The sequence below is a fragment of the Glycine max genome, chromosome 1, assembly GCF_000004515.6.
Source record: "Glycine max cultivar Williams 82 chromosome 1, Glycine_max_v4.0, whole genome shotgun sequence".
NCBI lineage: Eukaryota > Viridiplantae > Streptophyta > Magnoliopsida > Fabales > Fabaceae > Glycine > Glycine max.
Genome location: NC_016088.4, coordinates 1828266 through 1841878, shown reverse-complemented (window position 1 = coordinate 1841878; position 13613 = coordinate 1828266). Strand labels below are relative to the sequence as shown.

Here is a 13613-nt window from a genome sequence, read left to right as displayed (position 1 = left end):
CATTTACATTTTTCTTCACTTTGGCGCCTCCTTAACATTTTCTAGCATTTGTTGCAAACCACACAAGTGTTCCCTTCTGCATCACACCACCATTTGTTGTTTGCCATTGCTCTCTTCTCGTTGCCACTAGAATTATAATGCATACCGGGGAAGAGGGGGTGAACATTGGTTTCCAATTCAAGCTCGAAGTTCAATGCAAATTATTTTATTCTGTTGCACTTTCTCAACAAACAAAACATAGGGACAAATGATTATCTAGTTTAATTTAGCACAAGAATAGTTTTAAATCCTCCTGCTTCATCCTTTTACAAATTCTCTTAATACTATTTATGGTAAATTTTAAATGTATTTTATATTTTCATGATATTAAATACATTTACTTTTTATTCATACTTACCGTAAAAAAAAAAAAAAGTAGTTAGGGAATTTGTAGGAGAAACTAGGAGGATATAGGTATATAGCACTACTTTTAGTATAACTCGCTAATTTAATGTTGTGAACAAGAGAACTATTTAACGTGACAGAGAACTCCCCAACCAGGAAATTATATGTAAAAATTTATATGCACTACTCTTAAAGTTAACTTATATTTTCTAAAATTTAATGAATTTATATATTTTCTAAAATGATTTAAAAACATATAATAGAGAGTACATTCACATAAGAAAATATTAAACATATTTCTAAAGACCTTAAATTACAAATGACAATAACCAACTTCATATCTCATCAAAAACTTTAATGAATTTATAATGAAAATTGTTATTTATATTTAACTATATCTTTCTTACGAAAATCCCTATTAAATTTGAATAAATTATGTTACTCACTAAATTATCTTTTAAGATAATAATAGTCAATTACCATTGAAGAATAATTTACTTTCAGCAAATTGGAAAATTAAAGAAGAAAAATATTTGTCGTAACAAGTCTACAACCTTTAAAAGCAAATTATGGTAAATATTTAGTGCAACTTAATATCTAATTTTCTTTTTTCAGATTTTCATAGCACGCTAGTTTGGATCCATGCACTAAGATCGAAAACATAGTGGAACCTCACAATGATAAGAGTCAATGCTTAAGAACAAAGAAAAGACAAGAAAAACAAATAAAGAGATATAAAAAAGTGTTGATAGAAAAGATGGAATATTTGTTGGTGTGTTTCAAAATTTAAGGTTGTCAATATTATATATAGGGTTTGTAAAGTTTGGTCCATTAAGAAAGGTTAATAAAATCATTTGATAACAAATTACAATGACATATTATAAGAGAAAATTATTTGAAAGAACAATAAATGATTCTCAAATATTTGTCTAGAAAAAAGAAAAAAATTGAAATTATATTTGCAATAAATATTACAAAAATAAAATATTTTATTAAAATATAAAAATAATAAATAATACTTAATTGATATTGCTTACATACTTAAATTCTCTAAAGAAAATAATTACCTAACAATAAAAAATAAAGATTGAAAAACATTAGGGGACAAGGCCCGAATGCTAGTTTGTAGATCCACCCATGTTTGGAGACAAATTGGATAAAATCTCAACTCAATTGTTTCATACATTTTTCAAGATTAGGAATGAAAACAGGTAAGATCAGACTTGGGCTTGGCCTAAATTAAAATATAAAGTTTGGTCTGATATATTTACATGTCATAAGTTTTTTATAGGTTTGATCTGACCTATTTAAAATTTTGTTTTGACCTACAAGCCTATTAAAAAAATCTATTTTATAATAAATATTATATATGAAGGAAACTCAATGATTATACAGTCAAACTTTGAGGATTCGTATATGAGTAAAGAAAGACACATACTTCCCTTTTAATTTGTGATGAAAAAAATAAGTTAAAATTAATTAGAGCATTTTAATATGAGGTTAAAGTTCACTAATTACAACATCTCAAGTAAGAATTATAATCAGAGTACTTTAAGTATTCAACAAAATATTGTAAACAAAATAAGTTAAGTAAAATACCATAAGTTTCATTCGATAATCTAGTCTTAATGTCAAATACTAAAATAAATAGGAAATAAGAATCAAGACAAGTTAAATATGTCAAATACATATTTTATTTCTTTTTTTAAAAAAATGATTTATGTCTTTTAAGTTTTAAGACGGTCTGACTCATTTCCATCCCTATTCAGGATTCAAAGTTCATATGATAATTCAATTAGTAAATGATATGAAATGCCTACCAACAATATCTTTTGGTTTTAGTTTTTTTGCATTTATGTTTTAATATTATTTTCTTTGAGTTGTTGACATATAAAATGCTCAAATTTTGTACAAAAAGTATATATATATTTTGTTAATACATATAGTACTAATTAACTAGACGAGTAAGAATGAGTCAAATAGATTTATGGGACAAATATAATACAAAGTCTCACAATGATGTACCATATTTTCTTTCTATAGTCTATAACTACACTTGAGTGACTTGTGTTTATCTTTTGAGAAAAAAAATCATAGACATTTACTCACTTTGACAATTTTTGTAAGACGACTATTCATTTAAACATCTTCTAAACGATGTGGCATTAGTGGAAGTGTGAAAAATATTGTACAACAAAATCATAATTTTTTTGTATTCTTTTTTTCATATTCCCACTAGTTTAGCTTAAGTTTGTTTTTATTGTGTAGGTGGATGTGTGAAAAAAGTGCACAATAAAATCACCATTCTATTGTGCAAGTGGGGTCAATTAAGAAAATACGAGGGAAGTATGATTTTATTGCATAGTGTATAATAAAATCAAACTTTAGTTTTTCATTTTTTACCTGAAAAAAAAAAACACAACAAAAATATAATTCTATTGCATAAATTATTATACATTGAAATCATAATTTTATTTTGTCGAAATTCATATTATACAATACAATTTCAATTTTATTGTGTTAGTGGAACACATCAAAATTATAATTTTACTGTATAACAATTTATGTAAAATAACATAATCCTAATTATGTTGGTTTGCCCGAAAGAATGTGGTGAGTACCAATAGGAAAAACCATTCTAAAGGGGCAAGATCAATTTTCCTCTATTTTTTACACTTGACCCACTTGCCCCAAGTAAAGAATTGCAAAGTGCCTTAACATTAAGGGGGTGATCATTGATCAAATCAAATTCACAAGCACTCAGGCAGCACATGAGATGAGCGGACACGTGTTGCTTAGTTGGCATATTGTCTTGTCTTTATGGTTGTAGTTTCAACATGAAACAATGATTTGGATGAGAGACAGAGTAACATTATCATGGACACGGGTGTGACTGTGGTGCGATATCAGTCACTTGCAGCAGCTTCAGGACATAGCTTCCTTCTTCTGAACCTGAAGCGAATATGGGGACATTGTTTTTCTTCCATTCACCGATTCCTCACTTTTCACTCCCTTCCATGCCAAAACCCATTGCACTTCCTCCTCTTTCTTGTTTGAGGTCAGGCTTTGACTCCCACTTCTCCATCCTCTCTATCTTCACCACTCATTTTTTTTTTGTTTTTTACTATCATATTCTTAGTGGGGTGTCCTCAAAATCTAACTTTGGTGCCCCATAGACTGAAAAATAGTCCCTTTTGCTTGATTGTTCGTAATTTATATAATTCATCTCACAAATGATTCGTGGCTTACCCTTTTTCTCTTGCTTGATTCTTATGCTGTTTTTTCAGGAATAATGGAGATGTCAATAGCTTACATGAACAGAAGTAACCTTTTTTTCTTTTATGTTCTTTTTTTTTTCTTTTTAAAATTTTAAATGCGAGGTTAGCCGGAAACTAAGTTAGGAATTTGTATGTTAGGTCAGAGGGTAACAAAAATGTGGACATGTCCCAGGTATGTTGCTTTAGTTTCAAAAGTGTTGTGTTTTTATATGTCCCTTTTTTTACTCTCCCTTTACCGTATTTAGCAAGTATTAGTATTTCATTCCCTTCTCACTGTTTTCCCCTTTGTGTTTTAGTCCATGTGTGATGATGACCAGAATGTGAAACAAGATAATATTTGGCAATTGTTCAAAGAAGCTCAACAGAGTTAGTTCTTTCACCTGAGTCATACTTGTGCTTTGTAGAGGAGTGTTAAATAACTTCTGGTGAATTTTCTCGTTGCATGTAGACATACTATACTTGAACAAACAACGCCTTGGGGCCATTGAGAAACTTGACAAAACAAACAGAGAAAAACAGTCGCTTCTCAGTAAGATAAAGAAGTTGGAAGCAGAAAAACAGGCTGGTGCTGGTAAAGGTAAAAGGTGATAGTTTAATAGCATGCATTTTTTGTACCTAATAATGCATATTTGGTCAATTGTAGACATATGCATGTCATTTTCTGTTAGCAGCATCTAGGTTATCTTCTGTCATACTATTGAAACATGATTCTGTACTGTATACACATGTTTGATTACATTTGGTTCTTCCCTTAAATTAAGAAATACATTTCTTTCCCTTTACTTAAATTACTATTATTTTTTCCCTTCATTTCGTGGTCTAATTTATCGAATTATATATAGTGATAAGAACCTTGGGAGAATCACACCACAAAAGCTACTCATTGACTACAGTAGTTGGAGAGTCCAATGCCTTATAAACCCCATACTGGAATCTCATACTTTCCAATGTGGGACTCAAGTCCCATACCTTGAATTGAATCCTAACATCCCACCGCACTTTGCAGTCCTGGAGTCCACACGGGTTGGTAGCCCTTTGACTTGTCTCAGGAAAAAACTGTAATGCTAGTGACCACCCGCACCACTCGTTTGCAGCTGAGAGACATGATGGAAGACTTAGATACCAATTGATAAGAACCTTGGGAGAACCACACCACAATATCTGGATGTTGTAGTTGGAGAACCCAAGGATTAATAAACCCCACTTCTAAATCCCATACTTTCAATGTGAGACTCAAGTCCCATAAATTGAATCCTAACATAATGGCTAGCAAATATTTGTGTTAACATAATTGAACTGAATGCTATTTTTCAAATCTATGGTAACCAAAATCTATTATTAATCTGATTTTATCAATGATAAATTTGTCTTTGAAGCCCTAGATGATTAATTGAACTATGTGTTTCTGTTTGTATTTTGTAACCCAGATAACCTATCAACTTGTTCAGAATTGCTGCTTCGGATAGATGCCATGGTTCTCAGCAGCATGATTAGTGCTGGAGAAGCATCTGAATTAAGAAGTTTGGTGATGAACCACAAAGTGAGTCTGGCTGATGTTTTTAATATCATCTCACACAAAAAAGATCCTGAACTTCTAGGAGAACTTCGTCGCTTTTCAGATGGACACAAAAAGTAAATCCTGCCTGCTCTCAGTGAATGATCCGATGTTTGTTGTGTTAGTGGCATACAGCATGTAGCATGCTCAAATTACTGAAAAGTAACTGAGCATGCAGAGAGGCATAAAATTAGCAAATGTATACGCTTACTGTATAAGCAGTAATACATTTATTGTATAATATGATACTGACTCAGCCTAGGTTTATGCTGGTAATATATGCTCTGGACCATTTATAGATTCTTAATTGTCTTCACGTTAGGCTATTATTTCTGTTCATAAATGGTAGAATAAGTTACTATCTTCATTCTTCAGTTTTTCTTTCTCAGATGAAGTTTTTAAAATCTGATTGTCCTTTGTTGTATCAACTACATTCAGGAATGGTTTTCATATTGTTCACATTTGCACAGAAATGACACCATTGGTCCCTAGAGGATCAGTAGCTTCATATGTGACCGGCATATCTCGTGCACTTCAAAGAAAGGGCCACCTGGTGGAGGTTATATTGCCAAAGTAATTACGAAATTTATGTCCTCTCTATTTTATATATTAGTCTAATAGTTGCTTGATATTTATAATTCCTTAATTTGGATGTATCTAATTTTCATGTAGGTATGCAAGTTTAAACCTAGATGAGGTGCAAGGGTTGCACGAAGTTAATGTAGAGGTTACCTCGTATTTTAATGGCCAATTACACGGAAATAGAATTTGGACTGGGTTAGTTTGGCTTTCTTTGACTGTTTAATTACTGTAAATCTGCATATAAAATGGAAGTCAAATAATTTGTAATGGTGGACAAAAGAGTTAATGAAAGATAGTAGAAATAATATTTCACATCTTGTTCCTTATTTGAAATCTACTGATTTTCATTTATTCTATACTTACTCTTGGTGTGTGGCAGTGTTGTTTTTGGCATTGGAGTCACTTTGATAGAGCCAAAGTACTATTCATCATTTTTCAGCCATGAGATGATATATGGATACCCAGATGATTTTGAAAGGTGAGTGAATTGATATCTGTAATGATTGGTTTATCTAGTTTTCTATATGTTATAATGGTAAAGCAAAGAAAAACTTACTTTTTGAAGTTCATATAAAAAGCTAATCAGATGATTTTGAAATGTGCTTGTTTAAAAAAAAAATTGATAAAGTTAATGTTAGATAAAAATTAGGAAGCCAGAAACAACGAACATAGCACATAGAATCAAAACACATAAATGCTTTAAACAATTAATTAGTACAAAGAAAAAAAATAGAACAAAGGAGAGTTTAGAGAAGCCTGGGTTGAAGTGCATTGCGCTGTCCTTAGAGAGAAAATGCCTTGCAATAAAATATTTTCCAACAGTTAAGAAATAAAATCAGAGACTGCAAGGCAGGATATTTTCTTTGCATGCGAGTTTTTCAGCTTGAAAATACATAGTTCAGACTTCAGAGTGCTGCCATTGTTGCAACAAATTTAGATGAGTTAATTAACAAATTGCAAAGGTCAAAAGAATAGAAGTTAAAAGGAGGGAAAATGTTTTATAATATTTGCATATCAACATACTATTTTTGAAACCCATTATGACTGACTTTTTGTGCACTCAAAGTATCTTCAAAGAGAGAAATAAAAGAGATACTCTGATAGATACAATGTTATCTGTACTTTAGTTTCTGGTTATAAGTGACAGGAAAGTAAAGTCTGATCAAATTAAGGTTTTAAAACAGAAATGAATTGTAAATTGTTTTTCTGATTAATTTACAGCAGTAGGTACAAGTACAACATACATATAGCCATGAAAATCAGATGAAATAAAGGCTAAACTAGATATTTTAGGCTACAAATCTGTATATAATAATGAGAAGGAAAACTAATACCAATTACAATTAGGGGATATTCTATACTATACATAATTACATGTGACAAATATTTTTTTTTTTTACTTTGGTGTACATAGTTTTCAATAATCTTGACATGATTTTTTTTGCCATCAGGTTCTCCTATTTTTGTCGGGCATCATTGGACTATATTGTAAAATGTGGGAAGCAGCCTGATGTGTTGCATCTACATAATTGGGAGACAGCCATTGTTGGGCCCCTTTTCTGGGATACATTTGTTAAACAGGTGTCTGTTCTTAATTTTAAATTTTATTTAGTTTGATTTGTAAATCTTATCTATTGGTTTGAAAGTCTCTATAAATGGGATAAAAGATACCAAGAGTATTGGCAATGATAGGTGATACAATAACTCAAACAAGAAAAGAGGGAAAAAAACTCATCGTGAAGCTATTTTGCTCCAGCTAATAATGACACACAAACTTTAACAATTGATTATACCGTTTGATTCATGGAGAATAAACAATGAAAGGGAAATTGAATTCCAATGGCCTCAAATGACACACAATCCGACAATTGAAAGTTCAAAGTCTTGTTATTTGTTTTCCCAAAAGGCTGTAGATGTAATCATGAAGTTCTTCTTATTGACTCCACCTTACCTTTTCTTGGCATTATCTTGGAGGATCTTGTTGTAACAGTCCCACATTAGTTGTAGTCCTTTTCTTGGCATTATTCAGAATATTTTAGTCTTGTTTCAAGTGATCCTTTTCTTCATCAATCAGGAGGTGGAGAGCATATCCCTACTTTCTCCATCCTGTAGCTGATTGGAAGCTGCACTGAGTGTCTGGTGGCATAACCATCTTTATCCTTTATTGCCATTAAATAGCTTTGTCTTTTAAAGAAAACAAATTTGGCAGATTTTTTCTTGTTATGTACAAGGATGATTTAAATATGGAAGATTATATTGCTTTGTTGCACAAATCTTTATTGTCACTTATTCATTTGTTTTGTTTAGGGACTTGAAGGAACCAGAATATTATTTACATGCCATGGCTTCAATTCACAGGCTAGTAACAGATGTTGCCCTGTTGGATATGCATTTTGTGTTGAATTTTCTCAATTTTGATATTTCCTCCAGCTGAAATTTGCTGGAAAAATTACATATAGTTTGTTATGGAGTTTATGTTTACATTTGGTCATGTCAGTCTTCTAATTATTGGAAGTGCTGTGCATGCTGTAGGGTATTGAGCAACCAGATAAGTTAGCCTTATGTGGGCTTGATCCTTTAAGACTTCATCGCCCTGATCGTTTACAAGACAACACTAACACACAACTTGTCAATATTTTAAAGGTATCCTCTTTACTCTTGTATTCTTTATTTTTCTCTTACATTCATCTCTATAACAATTGCAAGATGATATTGAAAAAGTCATTGGAGCTTTCTTTTCTAGCTTTACTTTATTTTTTCCCTTATTCTTGAAGACACTTAGGAAGTCGTAAACCACCTTGGACCAGTCTCATGAATTTAGAGAATCGTAACAGTTTGTGTCTAGGAGTAAAGCTTAGTTATATATGTTTCTAGAGAGCAGTGACATGGATTTAATTCTTCCTAATTTTGGGAGTTGGGGAAGGGGGGAGGGGATTGTGATCTTGAGTTTACATTTATTTTAGTTTCACTTTGTTGGAAATTGTGAAATTCCTTATCAAATTATACATTTATCATTTTGACACTTAATAAGGCAACAAATAATTGCCTTGCATTCAAGAAGGAAAACAAGAGGACAAATTTCCCCTAGATTATACCCCTCAATTTGCAATATTAAATCATTGAATACACATCATGTTGCGTAACCACAAAGTCTTTTATTTTTAGATTGTTTATTTTCTTATTACTGTCCAACATTGAAGTCTTCCATCAATTTTGCAGGGTGGAGTTGTCTATTCGAATAGAGTTGTAATAATGTCATCTATCTATCCAAAGCACGTAATTGTTCATAATTTGAGTCATGAACTGGAGCCCACTTTAAATGTCCATAGGTAAGTATGCTGTCATAACATACTTTCGATCTTGTTTAACGTTTGATGATGGATTATTTTGTCTTTGGAAAATTACATTTGGTTGCAGGGACAAGTTGGTCATTGCTCCTTACGGATTAGACAAATCAACTTGGGATCCTTCAACTGACTATTTTCTTCCAGAAAATTTCAATGCTGAAAATATGAATGGAAAAGCTTTTTGCAAAGCTGCATTGCTACAGAAGCTGGGATTATCTGAACATTCTTCTACTATTCTTGTGAGTGGATCATCCCTTGCTCCTTACTTGTTTGCCACGGCCCATGATAAATATATGCAATGAGAAACTTAATGATCTATTATATTAATTTTATATGCAATTCCTTTTTTTAGAAAATTTCCCATCTAAGATATGATGAGCTAGTTTCAGGATGTATACAATATATTTAAGCTGCATTTTTGTTAACTATAGTTTTAGCATTGTTGAAATATTTAGTTTGGATAATTGCATGACTATCTTTATGCCTTAGTTTTCTGTGTGTATTCCTCACACTTTCTCTTCTGCAAGAGTTTAATATAATGTTTTTTGCGTTGTGTCCATTGGATCTTCACTTGAAATCTACATTATAGAATAAGCACAGTTTCAAATTCACCCCTGCAAAATCTGAATTTCTGCTTAAACCTCTAGGACAGATTCGTGGTAATATAAGCAAACACAAGAGAGGATGAATTAGGTTGCTCCCAATTTCCCCCTAGAAACAAAAACCCATTATTATTTGAGTGCAACATACAAGTGTAACGTAGCAAACAATATGAATGTGATAACTCTGTAACACAGTTTAAAAGATGTCAAAGGCAAGCCTAATGGCAAATAAATTCAGCATACTAATGTGGGTGAGACAACTGCAAACAACATCTTATTTTGATAAAAGAAGAACTTCATCAAGATGGAGAGAATGAAATTACAAGGAATATGAAGATGAGGGATTCTCCAAAATGAAAAAAGGCCAAGGGAAAAATGAACAACTTGTGCCTATGTCCCCCCTTCCTACGCTCATGCTTGGGAAGTTCTTCACCATTTTTATTGAAATTATTCATTTATTTATTTTTTATGAATCTTCATTTGGTGAAATTAATGGTTAAGGGTGTTTTTTTTTTTTTTTTTGCAGCTACCTCTCATAAACCATGACTTTTATGACTGGTATACTATGTCAAGAATTGAGTAGATGTGGTTTTACTTGGCTTTTCTGCTCATTATTGAAATTTTTATCAGGTTGGATGCATTTTTTCAGAAGGACGAGACCTTGACAGAAAAAGGGTGAAGGAAGTTATCTTGAATGCTAAGCAGTATGATGTCCAGGTTGCCATCTCTGTGGAGCTTATACTTATGTTTTTTCTCAAAAAAAGTATAGTTTCATTGCTTATAAGACTTTCTCATTAACTGATATTGATAAGGAAGCTCCAAATACAGCAGTTTGCATATGAATTTTTATCTGTTTGCTTATAGGAGAAACATAATCTTTATTGTTCCTTGTTTCCATAATGAAGAAAAAGTGTGATAAAACCTCAAAGTAAATCGACCTTGTATGAAATGAATCTGGCTATGAGAAATACTTGTTTCAGAGGATTTCCTGTTTGAAACCAGTTTGGAATAGTTGCAGTTTATATTTATGGGGACCAGTGAAAGATTGATCATGAATCAGGCGCCTGAATCACTTCAGACGGAATTCAAGGTAGTTCCCACACTTTTGTTTTTAATATTGTAATCCCTTGTTACTGATTGCTTATATATATGCTACCTGTGGCAAATCATTGAGTATTAGCAGTTTTGGCTCCATTTTTTTAGCAAATTGTCTGGGCATATCTTGTCATACTCATTATTCAGCAGAATGAATATTTCAATTTAAATTATCTGCTCGTAAAGCTGCATTATTTTGACATTATGTCCTAAAAGGGACATATCCAGTGAGTGCATGAGAGGTGAGAAGAGTTAGTTTTGACCATAGAACCATATAGAAATGGTCAAAATTGTTTCATTTATTTTAATTATATGGTTGAGATGTACTCCTCAGTCCTCTCACACCCTCTTCTCTCACTCGATACACTTCCATGTTCTAGAACCTTCGTTATATTTGTTTCTCCTTGTCTGCTACTAATGACTTGCCATCCAATTCAACTCTGCAGGATGATAATCTTAAATTTGTGCCTACTTATGATGAAGCTCTGTTGCATTTAGTCTTTGCTGGATCCGACATCATCTTGTGCCAATCTTTTCTTGATCCTACTGATGAAATCCCAGTAAGACCATTCCATCCACTCTAGTGATAATTTTCCTCCACTAATTTAGCACCTCAAGTAAAACTTGTATGAATTCAATTTGGCTGCCAAGCTACTAGGAAGTTGCTTGTTTCTAAAAGAAATTAAAGTTTCTATAAGACTGTGTTGTCTTCATGAAACACTAAGTATTGCCACTGTGGAAATTGATAATGGTATAGACTATAGATGCTGACAATCCTTATTTATTTTGCAATGTAGTATTAAACAATGCAGTCTAAGCAAATTTTGTTTCGAGTGGAGATTTTCATGTATTTCAACTGAATTATACAATTTTTATAACTTGAATGTGTAGCTCATTGCTTTAAGGTATGGAGCAGCTCCAATAGCACTTGCCCCTGATGCTAGCTCAAACAGGTAAGCCATAAATATATTTTGTGATGGATGAATTTTTTTCTCTATACTTGTTTAACACTCATTTCATTTATATCTGCAAGGTCGATACCTTTTGATAGGAGCTTCATAAACCAAGACCACGAGGCCACTAAGTACTCAGAGTTAATCAACTCTAGCTTCGTAAACATGTCTATTAGCCTTGCCATTGATGAAATTGTATGTAGTTTCCAGTGGTTTTTCCTTAATACGTTTTGAGAAAAAAAGGTTATGCTCTAATAGTGTAAAATAATGTTACACTATCGTCGAATCACAAATCATCATGCATGATAGGTTTGTTGACTTTTACAATAAATACCGTAAAAGTCATATCAATCGTGATTTATGATTGGATGAAAGTATAAAATTGTTTTACACTATCGATGTATAAGTTTTACTCTATTTTAGAAAAGATATCATGCATGTGCTTATGATACATTATTAAATGACTATCCTTTGCCTGTAGAGGACTAACCCTGCCATGTGGAAACGAAAAATAATGCAAGCAATGGCGCATGACTTATCATGGGATGGTGAATGCTACGATGTTCACGTTGAAGCTTACTCTGCTATAAAGAATATGTGAAATGGACCTGATATACATCCATCATCCATGTATATATATACATGTAAACATTTTTAGTTTAGTATTTTGAGATATGGATGAATAGTTATTAATTATATGCAAGTCAATAGCTCCACAAAAATTGGTGTCTTGTAAAATCTGTTGCAAAATGAATAATGATGCGGGGTGAGACAAGGAAGATCCGTCACAATTAGAATGATGAAGGGGTTGGCAGCCTAATATTAGGGGCAGAATAATGAAATTACGATACATTATCAAGAAGTTGAATGACTTAACAAATTATCAATGTTTGTCCCCTTTGCAATAAAATATATTTTATTTTACCGCAGTGTTGATTATATGACACATAAAATTTATGTGAAACAAAGTCATAATCATAAAAAAAAATGATATACAATCATGATTATTAAACTTTCCAGTTAAATCTTAAATTCTTACGATTTTAAGAGCCTATACAAACAAAATGAGTTCACTTTTTAATAAATTCTTTTTTATAAACTCTCGAGTTAAATAGTGATTCAATGAGTTTGAAAATAACTAAATTCTTACACTTCATAGACTTCACAATGACTATGTTTTATTATGACTCAAATAATTTGAAGAAATTGACTCATTTTAAAATATTTTCACTTTAATAACATATTTTTATTAATTTATATATAATTTAGTCAGTTATTTATTTTGATATTATTTAGTAATGTACTATTATATTTTATTATTGTAATTTGTTATTTGACTTTTGTTATGTAATTCAAATGCTAAATTATTGTTGTGGTAAGAGTATTTTGTTAAGTGTATATGTCATTAATAAATTTTTTAATATTATTTTTTTATTATGTGAATTTTTATGAATTTACGAGTTAATTTTATACGTTTATGGAAACTTTCGAGTTTGAAAATCTTAAATACAATTAAGATTTCATTCAAAACTTGACTAGTTAAATTAAAAATCAATTAAAATAAGTGGAAATATAAACTTAATTGTATATGTACTTTCAGTATAAAGATTGTTTGTTTTAGTTTATTTTCTCCTTAAAATGGAAAAGTTGAGTCAAATATTTTTCATAAGAAACTCTTAAAAATAAAGTAAGTCAGTTCATAGGAGGATCAAACTTAAAAAGAAATATTTTAATTGAGTAGCTAGGGAGAGTTTTTTCACAGCTTATATGAAATTAAATTATTCACTTCCTAGTGGCTCTTAAATTAAAGTAACTCA

General features: G+C 31.4%; 1 protein-coding gene across 11 annotated transcripts; it reads left to right on the top strand.

Annotated features, from left to right (window-relative positions):
• Nucleotides 1–3135: 3135 nt before the first annotated feature.
• On the top strand, nucleotides 3136–12575 carry LOC100776823 (probable starch synthase 4, chloroplastic/amyloplastic). 11 transcript variants are annotated; one of them, XM_003517632.5, is made up of 20 exons: nucleotides 3136–3442; nucleotides 3672–3707; nucleotides 3801–3834; nucleotides 3959–4028; nucleotides 4111–4239; nucleotides 5090–5294; nucleotides 5656–5790; nucleotides 5890–5994; nucleotides 6179–6277; nucleotides 7251–7380; nucleotides 8107–8157; nucleotides 8332–8442; nucleotides 9019–9128; nucleotides 9217–9385; nucleotides 10379–10465; nucleotides 10767–10838; nucleotides 11290–11403; nucleotides 11735–11796; nucleotides 11877–11991; nucleotides 12278–12575. In XM_003517632.5, exons 1-20 carry the CDS (start codon nucleotides 3348–3350, stop codon nucleotides 12395–12397), a joined length of 2049 nt encoding a protein of 682 aa, XP_003517680.2. In that variant the 5' UTR covers nucleotides 3136–3347; the 3' UTR covers nucleotides 12398–12575. The 11 variants fall into 11 exon arrangements, 8 of the variants coding, with proteins under 8 accessions (XP_003517680.2, XP_006572982.1, XP_025981860.1 ...); XM_006572919.4 differs by having other exon boundaries at nucleotides 10761–10838; XM_041018541.1 differs by having other exon boundaries at nucleotides 3282–3442; nucleotides 3806–3834; nucleotides 10761–10838.
• The last annotated feature ends 1038 nt before the right edge of the window (nucleotides 12576–13613 follow it).

Excerpts from the sequence above, each read along its gene's own strand:
- LOC100776823 (XM_006572919.4), top strand. The coding sequence starts at position 3,348 with ATGGGGACATTGTTTTTCTTCCATTCACCGATTCCTCACTTTTCACTC. Across the intron at positions 4,029-4,110 it reads GTTCAAAGAAGCTCAACAGA|ACATACTATACTTGAACAAA; the intron begins GTTAGTTCTTTC and ends CGTTGCATGTAG. Across the intron at positions 6,278-7,250 it reads TACCCAGATGATTTTGAAAG|GTTCTCCTATTTTTGTCGGG; the intron begins GTGAGTGAATTG and ends TTTTGCCATCAG.